Here is a 20593-nt window from a genome sequence, read left to right as displayed (position 1 = left end):
TGTAAAGACTTATATCTCACAATTCCGGCTCAGCAACCATTGATTGAACGTTATAAGTGGGGTAACTTCTTGTTCTGTTGTCCGCGTGTTTATAGCGAACTAGTACCCCTCTTTTTACGAGATGAACTTCTACCAATTAGCCCAACTTGCCGCTTGGCTGACAGTTAGTACTGTTCCAATATTATGCCTACATGAAACACCAGCGAAGCGTCATTAGTACTCGCCAACCTTCCAGCCGCCAGCAGTCGCTCACAATCCCAACCATTGCGTCTCGCTGCAGACAGTCTACACGGAGTCAGACTTTCTGTTTTATCCGATGGAAGGACAGAAGCCACGACAAGGAATAAAACTATATCTTTTATGACTTAATGTAGTATGGCCAGTACACGAGGTTGAACAGGAGGAAAAGGGCAGGGAAGGCGACTCGGCTGAGTTGATCGATCTGCTTGGCCTTGACTTTCCCGACGCTGCGTGGCACCGCCTGCACCAAGGTGCGTACTTCGGTGTGTCCGTTCTTATCAAGAACGAGCTGTGCCTGAAACGACACACGCAGGGACAATATAGGTGGCATAGAAACACTTTGACTGCCCTCTACTGCTAGCCACTTCATTCTCCCTAACCCCTTCATCGTCCATACAGATGGAACTGTTAGTGCTTTCTGAACGGCTCTAAGTGATGAGATTTACGTTTTGTCCTACAATTTGTGAGACTACTCTAAACTGTGTTTTCTTTCTTCTCAATTAGTAGCCTCGTTCAAGCGTTTTTTTCGCACATACAGGGACAGTTTTCCTCCTCCCATTCAGTAGTCTTTGTGTAGCCGTGCTTACTGACATGGGGACAGACACACTAAACAAGTTAGCAGACGGCAAGGCCAACGCTGGTTCTCAGGAAGTGAAGATCAACGAGTTTTCTTTGTTTTTATATATATCCTCTTCGCCTTCATGAACTCAGTCAGCAAGGGGGACGTGCGTGGCTAATCCTTGACGCATTGCTGTATCTACAGACGTTTGTGATGTTTTTATGCATGCGAAGTCATGGCTGCGTCGTGATTCTTTTTTTTCCTTTTCGTTTTCGGATGTATCAGCCGGGCTTCGCCGTGCTCTGGCTGATAAAACTTCTGAGCTTCCTAATGCTTTTCGACATAAGTTTTCTACGCGTAAAAGTCATGATTGCACTGCTGTCAGCAAAGACACGCTGGCTTTCGGTAGATCTATTAAAGACTGGTGGTAATGATTCTTTCGCCAAGAAGTTAATCTTCGGAGTTGATTCAGATTGGTTATTCCTTTTTTTTCGTTGAATGCAATGCTTATAACACTGTCGGGTGTAATCATTCCTTGATGACAACCTAATCACAGGAAACGCAGCAGTAATGCTAACAGAGTGTCTCTTATCAAAATTTTATTTAAGGAAATGATAGGCGTTACACTACAAAAAGAAAATTGTTTCATTAAAAGAGCGAAAACAAAAAAACGAAAGCCGCAGGAAACCTAAGATATGAGCCCGACTAACAAAATACGAAAAAACATTAGACAAGCTTCGTTCCCAGCGCTCTGTAGAACTTATCAATAACAAAAAAGGAAACGATGCTCTTGGGTTGACGCTTTTAAATAAGTTTTTTATTGTTCAATTGAACCTTAGAAATGCCATTTTTCTCTTTTGTAAATGGCTGTGCTCCATAAGGCTTATGTTGATTGAAGGAATAAATCTAAACATGTAAAGGCCACAATTCCATCCCATTAAAAAAAAAAACATTGATATGGACCTAATGCTCACCGAAATCTCGTGTTTTGAGCCGTCGTCGGGCACTTCGACCACCGGAACCTGTAATCAGCAAATTAATAACATGTTAAACGGTACTTGCGTACGTTTCCGGTGTATTTCATCGGTGTCCTCAGACAGAGCAAGCTTCAACATTCACGTGCAACGTAGATGTTTTGCTTGAGCTGGAAACGCTTATTTAAAAAAAAAAAGAACAGGCCTGGTTATCATGCATACTGGAGTTTACAATACAATGCTATAGCAATACCAACATACGAAGTAGGTTTGGCAGCAAACCACAACATAAGGAAATGCGAATTCAAGCGCACGGCGAACGAATATAGTGAAATGTAAGTGCTATACGTGGTTCATTCAAATGCGGCTTTCTTTTTTGCCATACTTTCAACTGCTCTGTCCCATTTTTGCCTTGCGTATTAGACAACCACAATTGTTTGTCGTTAATTTACATGTTTGCTTCCCTGCTTCGTATTCTGTTTAAAAGTTGTACCGTGTCGCGACGACAGAGGAAGTAAACAAGTTTCCACGTTGCAAAGAGTGCGAGGAAAATTCATTTCAGGAAGAGCAGGCAGATCGGCTTCAACTGAAAGTTCTCTGGCTTGTTACTGTGCTCACAGAAGAGGGGAAGAACCGAATAAGAAAGTTATGAAAAAAAGAATGGCGGGCAAAGGACAAATGAGAGCTTGAGTCCGATGTTTTGGAGGCCGTGACGCAAGCTTATCAAGCAGAAAAGGTGCACTGTTTACCTTCTGAAAAGCAATTCACGATACAAACGATTTAAAGTACTCTCCCAAATATTTTTCACCCCATAGTTATCGTTCGGGAATGGCATCCTGAAAGAGAATGAAATACATTTTTTGCACGACTGCTCTAATTATTTCTGCGGAAGGTACATCTGATCACTGTGCTTTGGCTATTACTGGGTCGATGCGAGAAAGTTCGAACCTTCTGTGTTCGAATGACTGAAACACGACGCTTAAATTGTCGGGTTAGTAGCCAACTTCCTGAAATACATCACGAAGCAAAGCTCAAAGGACACAAAAGAGAACAGTAGAACTGTTTATAGAAAGTTATCCAAATTGCTTCGTTTTAGCGCCTCATCTTCCCCTCTGCTTTTTCTACCCGAAATCAAGTTACGGTAAGATTGAGCTCTAATTATGAGGGATGGTAAGGAATTGAAGAGGAGTTATTAAACCTTAAATGCTAAAAAAATGTGATCAAGAAGCCGATACTCGTATTGGGAACGGTTTTTCGTTGATTCATCATAGTGAGATGAAAATGAAAGTTGAAAATTTTGAAAAACGCACTGCACGGAATTGCCGTATATTCAAGAATATCACTTTGCGGCAAAATAGATGATCACACAAATATATTTGTGGTCACTAGAAAACGGTAGTGATAGTTACGTTGGTTTCCAAAAATAAATTTACAAGAGAGCATGGTAAGAATAAAATAGCGAACTTAAAGAACCACCGTCACCCTAAAGAAAGAAGAATTCTTGCAGCGAGAGTGATAGCTTGTACCTGACAAAATCAAGATCAAAAGAAACAAAAGAACCGAGGTAGATTTGGCGCATAAAACTAACAAAACGTAAAAGACTTGGCTTTAGTTACTTTATTCAGTGAGAAAGCTGGGGAAAAATTGTTGAAGAACACAGTCGCGGAAGTTCATGTCCTAAATGCGATTGCAGTACTTCGTTTCTTTTTATATTTTCTGTTCTAAACATTCATCGAAGGCATGCTTCCTGAATGCAGAACCTGAACACGCTGACAGGGCAATTCAGGCGTTTCCGCCGCGAGGGTCGTTCACTGCAGCAATTGTCGTAAATATTGATTCCGTCTGTCCTCCAGGATGGCTCTGCTCAGCTATGCGCATTTGTGAACAGATATTCCACTATGTCGAGTTAGAAGAAATGCGAACTCACAAGAGAAAGTAAAGACAACTAAGTGGAGTAATGTATTGCCGTTCTCGGTGCGGTGCATATTAGGAATTTGTAATACCACGCAGAATAAGGTCAAATATATGGTGCTGGAAAGTTCATATGGTCGTGAGTGTAATACCTAGATTGACTGCATTTGCGTCAGTGCTGCGGACTCGTTCGAAAAGCATGTGTGTCGCACACGTGGATGCCCTATAGCGCTAGCAGTGACTGCTTTCATTGTGCAAGAAAGCAATGGAATAGGATCCATATAGTAATGCGTTTTCCAATGGCCACGACAGAGGCCATACAATATAAATGTATCTTTAACAGGATAGCCTTCTTTTTTAGTACCGTACGGGCTGCCGGAGGGCATATTATCGTAATTCGAATGCGTACAGGCCTTTTTCTTAAAGAAGCTCTGTCATATGTTGTGGCCTCGGGAACATTTTGTTATTAATTAACTCTTAATAGTCCATGGACTGGTGTTTCCGTATCCTGGCTCCCCCAGAACCTTTTATACTTGTGGCCTTTGTGCCTGAACAGAGCCACAGCAGATGGCGAGCATACGCTGCTGATACGGGGGCAGATAAATTTAGGCTTTTCGGAGGGCTTTAAGGAACTAGCCTCAAGGCTTAGGTTATCGAACCTGTCAGGGCCACCCCGGCTCTAAGACACACGGGGGGATTGGAGTACGTGTGTCCCTTCGGAGAAGTGATTTTGAGTTTACAAAAATGGCAAGTAGGCCGAACGGAAGGGAAGGGCGAGAGTTTGTGTGCCATAATTAATTTGCGTCTTACCTCAGAGGAGGGCCTCTTATTCGGCAGCCGCCGCCAGAGGTAGTTGACGAACGTGAACTCGAGAAGGGCTGCAAATACGAAAGACGTGCACGACCCTATCCAGACGTCCATAGCTTTGATGTACGACACAGGTGGCAGGTTGCCCTGGATGCCGGCACCCTTTGACGAGATGGTGAGCAGCGTGGTGACACCCAAGGTGACACGGGCGGGGATGGCGTCTACGTCGAGCCAGAAAGACACCCACGATATCACCACGATAAGCGTGGTCGGAAGGTACGTCTGCACCATGTGATAGCCCAGGGAACGCTGGAGATAAAAGTCGGCTTTCAGGCAACTATATTCTCCTGAAACGAAAGAAAAAACACGTAAAAATAACTGCAGAACGGGCTAAAGCACTAAAATGCCTGCATATATTGTATTAGGTAACATATTTCCGTGTTTGTTTTTTTCAGATTAAGCATTATGCCCGTTAGCACATCTATGCCATCGATGGCGGTGAGCTTGCGCTCTCAGAGCGTTAATGTATTTCGAATGCTTAATACATGTAGGGAAACGGACCTCTCCTGTCAGTGCGTACAAATGAGCCATCTCCCCATTTACCCTTTCAATCAGATTTAACACCACGACCACCAAATGAGAAACGAATACTCAAGCGCGTTCTCAAACAGGAGTGGATACCTCAGGATTACCTAGAATGTTCGATGTGGAACATATTAATAGAAAAAAGCACGATATCTTCGTCATTGAACCAATGGCCACCGAATGCTTTGAATGGTGCCCACAGCATCGAGCTGTCAATTGTTTAAGAGAACACAAGAAACCCAACCTCTTCTTCCTCTGCTTTCTTATCCTACCTTTCGCTTCGTGCCACTGCTTTTGTTTACATCTTTTCAACACGGCGCGGGTTTAAGCACAAATAAGCTACAAAACCAGGTATTAGGGAATCATTTAAACGCTCAAGAGACCAGCCACAGTATTGTCCTTTCCCAGATTTTTTGGCAGCTTATCCGTTCGAGTTGCGGGGAGAGAAAATCTGCGACTGGCAATGTGGGTCACAGCGGAATACTGCGACGTTTCTTTTTTTTTTTACGTGATAAAATTCTCAAGCCAAATTCTCAAAGCGGTTGGTTCGTGAGCGCTCTTCGGTGTTAGCTGGCCGCCTTCGCTCAAGATATGTCCATCCAGCATGAGGATTGGCAGGTATTCGCTTTTAGGAACAATTCTAGCATAAGAACGTTCTGTCAATACAGGCCCTGATTCCAGCGACGGACGTGGGATCACAGAATGCTCGCGTATGTTTGCTCCTGCAAGCACCGCGCGAAAAAGTGCAAGACTTATTCCAGAATATATTTCGCCAGCTATGACGTAATCGCCATGCATTAGGGGTGGAATGTGCATTTTGCTTATTTATTCATTTAATTCTGGGCCCATATTCGGAAAAAGTTCAACCAAATATGATGCTGGACATATCATTATGAGCTGGACAAACCAGTTGGCCAATGTCAAAGAGCACTTACGAAAGAAATGTTTTCGAAATTGCACCTCTCTAATTCCGGCAGTATGAATGGATTCTTGGGTTTTCCGTGCCCAAATCACAATTTCATTATGACGCACACCGTAGTGGGGGACTCCGGAATAACTTTGACCACCAAGGGATCTTTAACGTGCCCCCAATGCACGGAACACGGACATTTTTTGGAAAGGACGAAAAGCTGTGCACCTTGATGGCATTTAACTTTTGATGCGATTCTTATCGTACTGCCCAGCGCAGCAGAAACAAAAGTCGCCGACCTCTCCCAAATAAATATTCTGGTGTCGCTTACAAAATTCCACATGCAAAAGAAAGCTAAGGAGCGTCAAAAAGAACTGAAAAAGAGGGCTTAGTATATATAATAAAAGACCACGTTCTGCAAAATATATGAGCCGGCTATAACTCAGCGTACTGACGGGCTTATCAGAATGTGCAGCCGACAGGAAACGGACACTCTTGTCCCAGATGGTCGTCAGTTGTTCGAAGCTGATAGCAAAGTAATACATATATGTACAGATACGTGCCTTCATGCCAACCCAATGATTCATTTCTACCCTTCATGCCTATTCTTGATAGCCATGAGAGTTCTCTTGCAGAACGCATATGCCAGGAAAATATAATAAAGAAGCCCAAACCCAAGTTTTCTTTATCTTTTTTTTTACCCGAGGCATAGAACGTCCATGGCGAGGTGCTGCATCTAGATACTAGTTAGGTATTATGGTATTAGACACGCTGGAATTAGAACTTTTTGACTGGCATGATGGTTGTACATATATAAATGCAAAACCGTTCCCAATTCATCCACCAACATAAAATATGAGAAATTTGTTTCCTCCAGGTCAAGAACACTTCGATTCCGGTGTTTCACATACTTGATAACATGTCTTTTTTTGGCTTCATCCTAGAACAACAGAAAAGAGATAGTGAAGTTATTACAGCACGTGTGCACTAACGCGCACTTCTTGTTTCGCTTCTTTGTGGAATGCGCACGTTTATTAAGTAGTCAGCAAAACGAGCTTCTAACGCCCACGATAACCGGTTTTTGTACCCAGCACGCAATGCCCGAAAAGAATAATTTTATGAAATGCGCAGAAAAGTTAGTATTTGCGTGTGTCAACTTTAGAACTGATTCCACTGCATTGTTTCCTGCCATCTTGCCTGTATCATTTCCATGGTGCTATAGACATTTATCAAATCAGTCGAGCAGCCTGTGCCACCTAAAGGTGCCACTATCCCCCCCCCCCCTACATAGTATGATGATGATGATGAGATTTAACGAGCCAGGATTTAAACTTTTGACGCTTGTGGCTCAGACTGGTTCTCTGTTTTCCTGAGAGATCGGTTGCACCATAAAATAGCATTAAAAGGCGCTGCTCGTGGTGGAAAACTGAGGAAAAGTCTTACCTATATGAAATTTTTCTTTGCATAACGACGTGTTCACTTTCTCTATCTCGAACTGGGGCAACTTGAGGTTTTCGAAGAGAACAACAGGCTGGCTGTCGGACCATTTCAGCAGGAGCTCCTCGGTGGTTTTGGAAACTGCGTGTATCGCGACACGAACAGCTGTGTGAGAGATAAGCGGAAATTTTTCTCCACGCTGTGAAAGTGCTCTTGGTGAAGTACTGTGTGAACTTCTTACAAGAGGCGATTTCGATGCTGCAGATTTGGGAATCCATGGGATACCGATACAGATCCATCATGCAGGAAAACCTTAGCTTTAACCTGTTTTGGAGAGGATGCACAAAACATTACATGAAACTAAAAGAAACCACAATGTATATTCGAAATAAATCAAATATGCTACGGCGGCAATCAAGACGTCCGGTTGAGTCCACGCTTACCACCACTGCAATTCCGTCGAAACGACAGTCTTTGTTTCATATCTTCGTTTCATTTACTGCAACTTTATTATGACAAAAGTAAACTTCAGCAGGCTTTCACAATTCGCAATATAGCTCGAATGTGAATGTCCTGAATAAACTCATGCACATCAAAAATGACATCAAAAATTTATGAAACCGACGCTGTAACAAACACAGGTAATGATAATATACCTTTCCAATAAATTGCATTGCCGTATTGTGTTAACCGTCTTTATGATGTAGCTCCCGGTTGAATTTCGGGTTGGTGTACAGTGTATGGATTTATGCACTGTGTGGGGTTATTTCTTCGTTCCAATAATATTGCTCATCAATCTTCTGTAGATGTTTTTTTTTAATTATAGCTATGCACTAGCTACATCCATTTCAGGTAAGTGACGTCACGCTGTTACGTTTACGCCGTTTGTGCCCTGAAACTACTGGACGCGCAACGTTAAAGAAAGCAAGTGCGGGTAAAATAGATGAAGTATATTGTCTGAAGGTGAAGTAAGAATTCAGTGTGTAGATTTTTCTCATAATGTTCGGATATCTTGGCGACGGAGCATTTGCGCGTCTACAACATACCCTCAGGACATAAAAAGGTTTTTTTTAGGTGAAAAAGCTCTTTTTCTGGTTTACGGAAGTGCGAGCTGTGCGTATCGCAGCGGGATATTATTGTTCTGAAACGCACATCGGCGGTCTAAGTAGTCTTCTGTTCTTTTTTTTTTGTGTTCTTGAAGTTGAGAAGCGGTCTCTGGCGATAACTAGCCACAGTCTGCCTGTGCAGCTAGGTTTGCCACGTGGAGCCCGGGTCATGCCATTAATAACACATTAAGCCTTGACGAAAATAATCGATTAGCCCTCTGGAAACATCAGTAACTGAAACTAATATTTGGGATTATAAGTTATATTTTTAAAATTTTTACAATGCACCTACTCCACAAAGAAGATTTCTAGAGGAATGTATACTTCAAAGTGTGCACTGCTAAAGAGCCCGCTCAATTCCTTTCGTTGTTCGAAGACCCACTAGTCATCTATTGAATAGCTGATTCGTTGGCCGATGATGCATTCATTAACCGTGGCGCGCCATACTATGCTCCAGTGCCCAGGATCTTACATCACTTTATCATCCATTTCTTAGTGGTGATTTACAACAAGAACTTGGTGTCTGGTTATTTTGTGAAAAGAAAAAAAGAAAGAAAGAACGTTCCTGGACTTATCTGCCTTAATTATTTCTTCTTCGAAAATTATATATATATATATATATATATATATATTGAGGCGCAAAGATGCATTTAAAATAATCCGTGGCAATGCAGGTTCTCGGAATCGGCCGTGGTCCTTAAGAAAGACCCCGCGACTACAAGATCCAAGGTTTAATAATAGTTTCGCAAAGCCAGGTCATGTCTAACATTCTGGGTTTTCCGAATACGTGTTACGGGAAGTCATTCTCCCAGCAGCCGGAGACAAATGTCCCGTAAACCTTATATGACTACAACAGGCATTAAGTACATTTGCTGAATGTTTACGAAGAAAGAAAGGTGAACGCGTTAACCAAAATAAAAAGTCGGAAACTGCTACGGGACAATGTCCCGGCGATAACATACTCTACCAAACAAACCTGTTCGGCAACTTCTGTAATCCCAGTTGCTAAAGCATTGCCGGAGACAACCAACCCGGGCACTACCATAGTTAACCTTTCCCATGTTGCGCTTCTGCCTACGGAAGAAAGGGTTCTTTCAAAAGGCCTCAATTTCTGTCCAGCCACCGGGGGCTTCGACGAATTCCAGTTAATGAAAGACATTGAAAACTTCTCCCGAAACTTAAGACTCAAAGAATATTTTCATGGCCGCGCTAGCAGCAAACAGGACCACCCAGCTATACCGTCCGCGACACACTGGACGCCTGCCTCACAACGGGACAAATGCCTAGACCTATATATCAAAGCTGTTTCTCGCGACGTACTCGACACCTACAAGACACGCGCCCCATTCCAGAGAAATCTTTCCACTAGCGAATCCGATGCTCTTAGAAGCCTAAGCACGCGCGATGATATTGTTATTAAACCGGCAGACAAGGGTGGCTCGGTCGTGATAATGACAAAAGAAAATTACAACAAAGAAGTCGTAAGACAGTTATCTGACGGTACATTTTATAAAGAACTTCCCTGTGATCCTACCGACGAATTCCTTTCCATCATTAAGGAGACCATAAAAGCATTGGTGAAGAAGCAGAAGATCGACGATAAAACAGCACGCTCCTTGATCCCACTTAGTCCAATAGCTGGGCGCTTTTACCTGCTGCCCAAGATACACAAACCAGGTAATCCAGGCCGTCCCATTGTATCCGGCATCAGAACAGTCACAGAATACATCTCTCGTTACGTCGACAGTCTAATCAAATTTATTCCAGCCACATTTTCTTCTTTCATTAAGGATACCAATGCTTTTCTTAATGACATAATAGATCTAACCGTTCCCGAAGGCTCGCTTCTGGTAACGATGGATGTCACTTCCCTCTACACGAATATTCCCCATAGGGATGGCATTCAAGCTGTCTTGAAATCCTATGAACACCTCCAATGTAATAGCCCGATTGATAGCTCAACCCTCGAGGTTCTGCTTAAGTTAGTTCTCGAGTTTAACAACTTCGAATTTAATAATTCTCATTACGTACAAATTAGTGGGACATCGATGGGAACTAAAATAGGCCCCAACTATGCGAATGTTTTTATGGGAGTGCTCGAAGACGCGTTCCTTAATAGTGTACGACTAAAACCGATCTACTTTAAGCGCTACATCGATGATATATTTTGTATTTGGACGCATAGCGAAACGGAACTCCTAAACTTCATTGCGGAATTCAACCAGGCACACCCCGCTATCAAATTCACGCATCATTACTCACCGTCATCTGTAGACTTCCTTGACGTGACGATTACCATTGCCGATGGACGCCTAATCACAAAACTCTACAAAAAGCCAACTGATAATCATCAATTTCTTCATTTTGAAAGCAGCCACGTGCGTCATTGTAAGACTGCGATTCCATATAGCCAGGCACAGCGCTTTAAGCGCATATGTTCCGAAGAAGGCGATTTTAATTCTTGTTGCCAGGAACTCAAAAAGAAACTTCTCAACCGTAAATATCCAGAGAAGATGATCGATGACGCGATACACCGAGCGGCAGGATATGACCGGATGGACTTTCTTAAAGGCAGGAACAAGCCCAGTGGCTCCCAGTCGACTAATTTGATACTCACACATTCCGCATCTAACCCTAAGGTCTCAGGCATACTCCGCAAACACTATAACATTCTTACCCAAAGCGACAGGTTAAAAGCCATTTTTCCTGAGCCACCTCGTGTCGTGTATAGACGTTCGAAAAACATAGGTGACATACTAACGTCTTCAAAAATCGCCACTTCTAACCCGACCGGTTGCAGCCGCTGCAATAAACCACGTTGCAAAGTCTGCGCTCATATAACGCCTACATTAACTGCCACCAGCACAGCCAGCCAATTCATGTTCACTATTAAAGGCAGTTTCAACTGTGATTCATATAACGTAGTGTACTTGCTCGAGTGCGGCACTTGCCACATGCAATACATAGGGCAGACTGAAACACCTTTCAGGATCCGCTTTAACAACCACAGGTCACATGCCAAATCCCAACCAAATCTACCACTCTCGAAACATGTTAACATGCCGGGCCACTCATTTAATAATCTCAAAGTAACAATACTCGAATCTGCATTCCGCACCAACCATGACCGCGAGCTTCGCGAATCTTACCTGATTCACAAATTTAACACTGTCTCGTCTGGAATAAATGAAAACAAAGGAAAACTAACCTGTCTAACTTTAGATTGAGCACAAATATACACTTCCCGCACAGTGTACAGACATGATTTCAGCGCTTTTTTCTGTCTCTTATTTTACATGTGGCTTTTTTTGACGTATGTCGCTGTGGCTCGAAGTTGAACGCTTAACATATTACATTTTTAGATAATTCGAGGTTGCACTTAGAGATGCCATGTGTCAAACATCACGCCTTTGTATCTGCACGTGTAAGTCATTTTGTTTTCACTACACATAACCATTGTAACCGCTGGCACTTACTTGAGAGTCATGTTTGTATGTATTGTATCGTGAACACATCTGCATTTCATTTTTTTGTATGTTCCAAAATGCGTGTCATGTACAATCATTTATAATGCGCAATGATAATGATTTATGATGCGCAGTGTATGGTCGAGTCAGTGTAGATAGCGCGCCCTCTGCTCGTGATACGGTGCCTTTAAAGCTGTGTATGTGTTGTCCATGCGTTACTGTACTCTGACGAAGGCTGGTCCACCAGCCGAAAACGTTAAGTAAGAAAAAGAAGTCTCCCAAAAAGTTCGTCGTCTCTTTCCTGCGTATTTTACGTCGGGTCCAGCGTGCTGAACTTTGAAGAAAACCCCTATATATATATATATATATATATATATATATATATATATATATATATATATCCACGTAACGTAGGATAACACGACGTTTTATTGGTCAGGTTCACTTACCGCAGCATGTACAAGATTTCTCCCGTCGGGTTAATCCGAACTAGGACGTTAGGTACAGTCACGTATTGGAACTCGGCGTGTTTCGCATTCGCAAAGAACACTTCCGGTTTCCATATCATCTGCACCAGTTTTGGGTCATTAAGGTCAAGCGGACGAGACAGCGTGGACTTTCGTAACCGCTCATCGAGCCACGACTGCCGGAAGTAGAGGTCGACTTCGTAGTCCTAAAGAGAGAAAGAAAAGGGGGAGGAAGGAAAAACCATGTTTATTCGTTGTATACACAGTTAGTAGCGGTATGACAAGACCAATGTTCTAAGTAATTCCTAAGATTTGAAAAAAAAAAGCAAAAGCGAGGTGAAACTAGTGAAACGAATCTGCCGCTCCTGTAATGTTACTGAGCACTCCAACATAAAGATCATCAGTGTAAACATTGAAATGTAATTATCGGTGCGTTTTCCATTCTTCTCGCGCGGCAACGCGAACGGCTGCTGGGTGCCACTTGCATCACAGACTCCCAAGCATTACGGGCAGTAGTGTTTTTAAAGCTTGGCCTTTAGCTTCGCTCGGTGACAATAATTGTGCTTGAACTAAGGGAGCTCGAGAATTGGTGCTTATGTGCATTCCAAACTAAAACTGATAATTGAAAATTAGTTTAGTTTAAGCAGAGTAATGTAATTGGTCTGTTGGGTGATTTGCGAGCGAAATTTCGACTCCTTTAAAAAGATCGCGTGAGGCGATATTTGGGGCAATTGCTTAATCCGTGTTTGGTCAATATGTTCTAATGTTTATTTTGCGGCCGGAGGAAACATAAACAACTTACGTGCAGGGCCATGAGCTCACTCTTTTATTTCAATGATAAAAGTGCTTTTTGGTTCATCTGAGTTCACAAATATAGTTTTTGCGCTAAGTGAGTTCCAACAACATAGATGTAATATTCAACTCAGTGAGTCTTGTCACTATATCGAGTAGTGCGTATCTTTGCGTCAACAAACTTGTGGAAACACACAGTATTTAATGATTGATTTACATATGATCTGTCTGTCTGTAAAGTCCTACACGTATAGTTCGTTTTTGTAACTCTAAACACATTGTATTTATGGCTCTCATGCCGTGATTTGCCTAAATTTTGTTGGAGAGCAGTCAATGATATTAATTATACATGGAGACCCAATCAGATACATGGAAACATTAAAATATTTGTAACGCCTCAAGTATTTATACGCGGAACAAGCTCATACATTCGCTTAGTAGTTTACTTGCTACAAATAATTCTCTCATTGACAGGAGTAACTCTCTTGTGTTGATTGGTATCGCAATATGGCCCTCCATGTGAAGTCTATACGGCATGAACTAACACTGCACAATGACTGGCGAATCTAACGCCTACACCGTTTTACAGGAAAGTTGTTAGCCTTAGTTCATCAGGACTTTTCGTGACGTGCTCACCCAAAAACCGGCACCAGGAAAGGTGGTTTGTGTTTGAGTCTTTGCGTAACAGAATTATGTTGTCTCGCATATTCGAATTACATTCCGATGCTATCATGGATGCATGTTGTGTGTAAGTCGTCCTTTGTGTATTCTCTAACGCATTTTATCTGAGAAATTCGATTACTTCAATAACCCACTTGCGGTAGGCGGAGGGCCTATAAGAATGAGAATGAATGGTGTGCTAACGGTAGCGACACCTAGCGGCCGCGACCACTCAGACTGCCCTCAAATGGCAGGTGGAAAAGTTCTTTGTCTTTCAGTTTCCGCGCCACAGGTTTATGTATTCTCGTATATTCGAATAACAATCCGAAGCTATAATGTCTGCAGATTCTGTGTGAGTCGCGCTTTACGCAATTGCCTATTAAACATTCATTTAGTTCAGTAAGGTACTTGCGCTTAGCGGACTGCCCAGAAGAATGAGGATGTATGCTGCACTTCCGCACACGTGAATGTGCCCGTGACGAAAGTCACCTGTGTTGGCAGTGGTGCTTGTGTAGCATTGTATAACGTCAGTCTGGGTGGTAGTACTGATCTAACGTCCGCACCAGCTTCGCTGTACATCCACTTTCACGGGGTGAAATGGAGGCGGATGTTTTTTATAGCGATGGGACACTCCAGGCACATTTTTTTTTGCCATCGCCGTGATGTTTCGTAGTAAGTCCAAGAGCAATAACACTCGCCGCACGCCGTATACTTTATGTGCGAGTGAAAGCATGCGGGGGAGCCTGACGATGGCGGCTTAACTGGTCGCGCGCGAGGGAGGAAAGCGGAGAGCAAACGCCCCGTTTCCCCTCGCGCGAAAGGTCGGTGGGAGGGAGGAGGAGGGAGAGAGGGAGGGGGGCGGCGTTTTTCTGCCGCCGCAACTGCCCATTTCGCTAACGCGCGCAAGCGGACTGACAATCGCGGCTCAATCTTGTGTGGCAAAGGCAGGAAAGCCAGGAGGCAGCGCGGGAGGAAGGAAGGGGCGGCTTCTATTCCGCCAGCAACTGCGTACATTGCGCGACCATGCGCGGTCGCGCGCGCCGTATCTTGAAAGCGATCTTCAGAGGGCTCATACCTTTGTGCGTGCGGTATTGTCGCCCCTCAGTTTGCGTTGAAGCGATAGACAGCACGAAAGTCCCTTCGCTCGCTGCTGCTGCCGCGCTTTCTCACGCCAGTGTTTTGACAGTGAGTGTCCGCGGTCATGAAGCGTGATGTGTTCATGTTTGATGTGTGCGCTGAAACCCGGCTTGTTAATTCAGTTAGTAAGCGAGTGTCCCCAGGTTTATACAGCCGATAAAACTATCCTTATTTCGTATAGCTGTCTACTAATTCGCTATCACAATCATTGGTTCCCCTTTCGGGCGAAACTGCAACTTTTTTTTACATATTGTCATTATATATTTAAACAAGGGCACGGAACAATTAAACATCTTCCTTCAACAATTTTTTTTTGTGCTAAAGTCTTAGAGCGCAGTGATTAGGCGCCCGTTGCGGCTTTGAGCGCCGGCGTGCCTCGGCGTCGTTCCTCGGCGTAACCGAGCGAACGACCATATCGAAAGATGAAAGCGAGTGCGGCGCGTCGCGGGAGACGAAAGAAGGGAGCGCGAGCAGGAAAGTGGATGAGGAGGCTATACTGAAAGCATGAAGTGGTAGTCGGGGGATGAGATTATGGCTAAAGGGCGAAGAGGAAAGCACAGTGCCGCACGAGACCATGAGATGGCGCCATAGTATTTGTAATCTTATTGTATGCGCGACACAAATTGTGCAGCACTTTCTGTTAGCCAAGCGATTACACTGGAACCTTCAACGAGTCATGTATAAATGCCGACGCGCTTGATCCGCAGATCTGATTTTCGAAGATCGCCGACTCTGCTCGCCTTTATCCTTGCGCTTGAGTGCTACCTGTTTTGCAGCGCTTCGCTCCGTTGCAACGCGCCGTACGATGCAGATTGTCCGAGCCAGCCAATATATCGCGAAATGAAAACACGTATAGAGCTGCGATTAAAATTCGCATTAGATAGGATCGTATTCGCCGGTGAATTTTTTTGCGCGTACGGAGAACACATGCAATTTCTAAACTGAAGACGGCGGATTATCTTGTCTGCTTATTTTATGTTTTTGTTCTTTTAAGCGACAGCTGCGGAACAGCAACAGACAGAACACAAATCGGGCATCAATTGTATTATCCTAAATATGAAGCATTGTGGTCAACGATTCCTAACATATCTTCATGAGAGACCCTACCTTCTTGCTTATTTATCTGCCATATACAGGAAGAAAGAAATTAGATATCTGCAATATGGGGTGTGCATGGACCAATGAAGCTTTGCCAAGGAAAAGTTCCTGTTAAGCTTTGATTTTATATAACATGGCAAGGCTAGTTGGTCAAGTTAAATAAAAGTTGTCCTTGCATTCGAGTCAGTCGAATTTGTGTATCCGTTCAGACTGTAACCCGCCGGTCAAAGCCTGAACAGATGCAGAAATATAAGGTCACTTACGTCTCAGGAGCCGAATTATTAATCGCACCCCTCATGAAACCATTACTTCGGCAGCCTCTTCCTAAATACATCGTAACAAAGAAATCGTCTTTCTGGCTATACAGCACACCAAAAAGTTGAAGTCTATTGACTGTAGGAACAGGACTTTCAATTGATGTCATAAAGATTGTTTAGAAACATTCTTCAATACTGCCATACTTAAGAAAGTTCAACTATAAGGTTTGCAGCTCTGTAGCTCAGTAATAGAAAATAATGTCGCAGTTCTGTAATCTGCCTATAATGTTACATCTGAAGTCGAAAAGATTTTTTATTATGCAAAACTCTGGAATATACCACGAATTTGTGAGAAGTACATTAGCAAAACATTCGTAAACACTGTAACAATGTTACGTTGGTTCTAAATTTACATTAAAAAATTGTCCACTTTAGAAGTTCGAACAGATACCGAGTAAAGAACTATGATATGTAATTTTGGTGCAAGGTTAATGTTTTGTAAAATTCACGCTACTATATATTTAGCCGTACCGGTTTTCAGCAGCTTTTGAAAAATATGTAAGGTGCTAAATCACAAATTCTGCTTCCAAGAGTCACAAAATATGTAACTTGCTTTCTTAACCGCAACACATTTCATTGAAATCGGTACAGCGGTAGTCTCACATGCATTTGAACAGTGAAGTCAGTGTTTTGCCTGATCTAAAACTTTCGTTTAAAATAATGTTTGAAACACCTGACAGCATACTCCTAGGCTATCATAGGTTGTTCGATGCACCTGCCACATGGGAGCGGCACAATATCTTTCTTGTATGCGCCCTGTCATGAAATCTTCGAGCGGGTACAAAAGATAATAATAGACACTCTTCAGAACAGATATTTACTCGATGTTGTTTCTTGTGCTTTTTGTAGCATTTCTTTTTTTTTTCTTGTTAAATATATATCTAGGAAGGCCCCTCTGGCATAGTTCCTATTCATACAGAGCTAAGCGGTGTCTGACCACTCACAGCCTGCCCACTCACAGAGAAAAAGTCGCAGTTTCGACCGAAAGGCGAAGCATCGATTGCGATAGCAAATTAGTGAACAGCTATACGAAGTATGAGTAGTAGTTTTACCGGGTGTATAAACTCGTAAACATCGGCATACATGGAGGAAGGAAACTGAGGAGAGGTCCTACCCCCTCCGCGCGCTAGGAGAAAAGTGTGGAGGAAATGACGTAGTAGGTTCTCCTCTTTTCTGCTCTTTTTTATTCCTTTGCCGTAGCGGCCACGCCTTTCGGGCCACAATGTCGGCTTTGTTATTGTGCCGTGCGCTCACACGTGTTGCTCCGTAGGTTTCGTACCGTGGCAAAGGTGCCGTGCGGGCATGTTTGCGTTGGTCTCCGTGTTTTGTTGCGCTGCGTTATCTGGACCGTGCTCTACCGGATGTTGCTGTGGCCAGGTGGGACAGGAGAAACTAAAGTTTGTGAAATGAACGCGCATGCAACGCTGCACGCAATGTACCGCGCCACGGCAATAGCAACTGACGAAGGAATATCCGTGGAAAATTTTGCCCTATTTGGCGGTATCATGCTAACGTGCTAACGATTGTTTAGTATTGCTGCGGAGCGCGCGCGTCCGGACAGCCCGGTTGCGCGCAGCGCGGTGGTCTCGCGAGAAATGTAAACAAGAGAGGAGAGCTGGCCCGATAGGCGAAGCAACGCTATGGGCAACACCAACTTCCGGCTTCACTTTTGCTTCACAAAGAGTGACGTCAGGGCCGCTTCTGAGTTTCGTTCCTCCATGTCGGCATACAAACTAAATTAACAAGCATGGCGTCACGCGCGCACAAGCAAACATGAGCACATCCGACTCAGTGACCGCGGTACCTCGCTGCAAAAATGTAGCAGTGAGGAAACGCGCCAGGAGCCGCAGCAGTGAGAGAATTGACCTTTCGCGCTACCGCTCGCATTCATGCGAACTTCACGTCAAAATACAGCGCAGCGTGGATACTGTACCCTTCGCCGATGGCTTTCCAGATACAGCGGCCCAGAGTAGAAAGCCTCCCCCCCCCCCCCCCACCTCCCCGTTCCGTACTTTCCCCGCGAAGCCCTGTGCGCGACGGAAGGCGGCGCGTTTCCTCCCCCCTTTCCTCCGTGGAGTAAGCGAGATTGAGACGCGATCGCCGGTTCACCCTCGCATGCTTTCATTCGCACATACATCATGCGGCGCGAAGCAGCGATTTTACTGCCATTGGACTTTATACGGGACCTCAGAGCGACGCCGATGCATGGCGACGCCTGGAGTGTTCATATAATTGCTATCGCAATAAACACGGCGCAGATGTGACGGCGAAAAAAAAAAACACCTTATTGATGTTTATTTACTATCGCAATAAACACGGCGCAGATGTGACGGCGAAAGAAAAAGAAAAGCAGCTTATTGATGTTTATTCGACGACCACCGTAAACGCGCAAGGGAAAGCAATACGACAAGCGCGCAGATATGATGGGACGCGCATGCGCACCGCTTATTTGGCGCGATTCTTGACAGTACCCGCTGCGCCGTCAGAAGGCATGTTGATGCAGTTTGCCATGCAGTTCTGTGGTGCTCATACGTTTTGCTCACAGGTGTTCAATTGTGAGCAGAAAACCGCGCAATGATATGCATGCAAATTTTTTTTATGAAAACAAGCACATTTTGTATAGTCGAACTTCCTTCTCTACAAGGACAAAGAAGGCAAAAAGAAGTATCGACATCTTTCAGGGTGCCTAAGACTGTATTGATTGACTGGTCCACATAAAGTGTGAGCGCAGCTAATGATTCGTCTCGAAAGATAAACGAAGAAAGGGCAAAAAACTTATACCAAAGAGAGAGAATGCTGCGTCCAAACACAGTAAAAGTTTCGCCAGTCTCAGATATTCTGAGACCCCCCATAAGGCCTGTTCGATCGCTCTTTGACGGGAAAAGGGTAAATACCGAGTACTGCAGCAGGATCGATAGGTTACTAGCACGCCCTGGTGGGCGCTCCATCACAAGGCGAACCCTTCGGCAACCCAATTAGCGACATCCATCACTTGGAAAATAAAATTAAGTGCTAAAAATGTGTGCCCAGACACGTCGAAAACTCCTAATTATTCACACGCCATCACCGTACCCTACTGAGCACAAGATGCACTCGATTCATTAAACCAGCAGAGCACGTGCATTTTTCACCACCCTTGTTGCTATGTCGAAGGGTAGGTTCTTTTAAAACGCTAACCAATAAGAAATGTTCATAAATATTCTTCTAATTTTGGTCAGCGAGAAAAGGCAATGTGTTCGTAGGTATTTTAAATGCGTTAGATATGATATATATATATATATATACAACAGGTGTATTGTTTATCATAGTTGCCTGCCTTTCTAAACTGATAGACTTTGTTAACTGAGCAAAGACATTGTGGTAAGAGGGTTTTGACGCATGTATTGTAAATTAGAAGCGAGTCAGTCGAAGTTAGTTTAAGTTGCGGGGCTTCTTCTGACTAAGACATATTTTTTTCTTTTTTTTTTCAGAGGATTTTAGTTTGGAGATATGTAACGGTCTGTTTATGGAGGCCTTTTGGTGGCTGTTAAGAAAATTACGTTCGATGCATGAGCATTCTATTATGTTTCGGTTGGCCACATCGGGTCTGGCATTTTGTTACCCGAAAGTATGCTAGTTGATAGCAATAGTGGTTGCTAAAATCAAGATTTTGTTTTTCTGTGTTCTTGCCTGAGTATTCCAGAGAATTCGATTCTGCGAAGAGGCAACAATCTTCCCAACAGACGCAGCAACTACCGAAGTGGGACTGTGTACTTAAATCGGACTCCTTACTTATGTTGTACAATCCTTGCATTAAAACCTGAAATTTATGCTTATGATTTAGACAACCGGATAGAAGAAGTTAATAGATGTCAGGGCGATGGAAGCTGCTTTTTGCAAAAAAAAAAGGTTTTTTGGTGCGTGGACAGCACAAAATCGTAACACAGTGAGAATGACAGGACAATGCACTAACAACCGCTTGATTTTATTGATGGGTACATTACTTTATACGCATATTTTGTGAGTTTATTGCAAAGTTGGCCGCCTTCTTCGACGCTCGATAATCGACGTCTCTTGGTCAAAAAGAAAAGAGGAAAGAGAACGCCCGAGGGCAGCCGTTCTAGCAGTTCAATTTATCAGCTTACGC

At 43.6% G+C, this 20593-nt stretch overlaps 1 protein-coding gene across 1 annotated transcript in view; it reads right to left on the bottom strand.

Moving 5' to 3' along the window:
• Positions 1–344: 344 nt before the first annotated feature.
• The window catches only part of LOC142581868 (glutamate-gated chloride channel-like), a 78646-nt gene continuing 58397 nt past the window's right edge, over positions 345–20593 (bottom strand). The window contains exons 4-9 of the mRNA XM_075691314.1: positions 12446–12669; positions 7665–7747; positions 7430–7564; positions 4495–4838; positions 1774–1821; positions 345–535 (exon numbers count right to left, since the gene is read on the bottom strand). Coding sequence (XP_075547429.1) covers positions 359–535; positions 1774–1821; positions 4495–4838; positions 7430–7564; positions 7665–7747; positions 12446–12669 — 1011 coding nt within the window. The 3' untranslated portion in view covers positions 345–358. The remainder of the gene's footprint in view (positions 536–1773; positions 1822–4494; positions 4839–7429; positions 7565–7664; positions 7748–12445; positions 12670–20593) is intronic.

Source organism: Dermacentor variabilis, chromosome 5 (genome assembly GCF_050947875.1).
Source record: "Dermacentor variabilis isolate Ectoservices chromosome 5, ASM5094787v1, whole genome shotgun sequence".
Classification (NCBI taxonomy): Eukaryota; Metazoa; Arthropoda; class Arachnida; order Ixodida; family Ixodidae; genus Dermacentor; species Dermacentor variabilis.
This window is presented reverse-complemented; position numbering and strand designations above follow the sequence as displayed.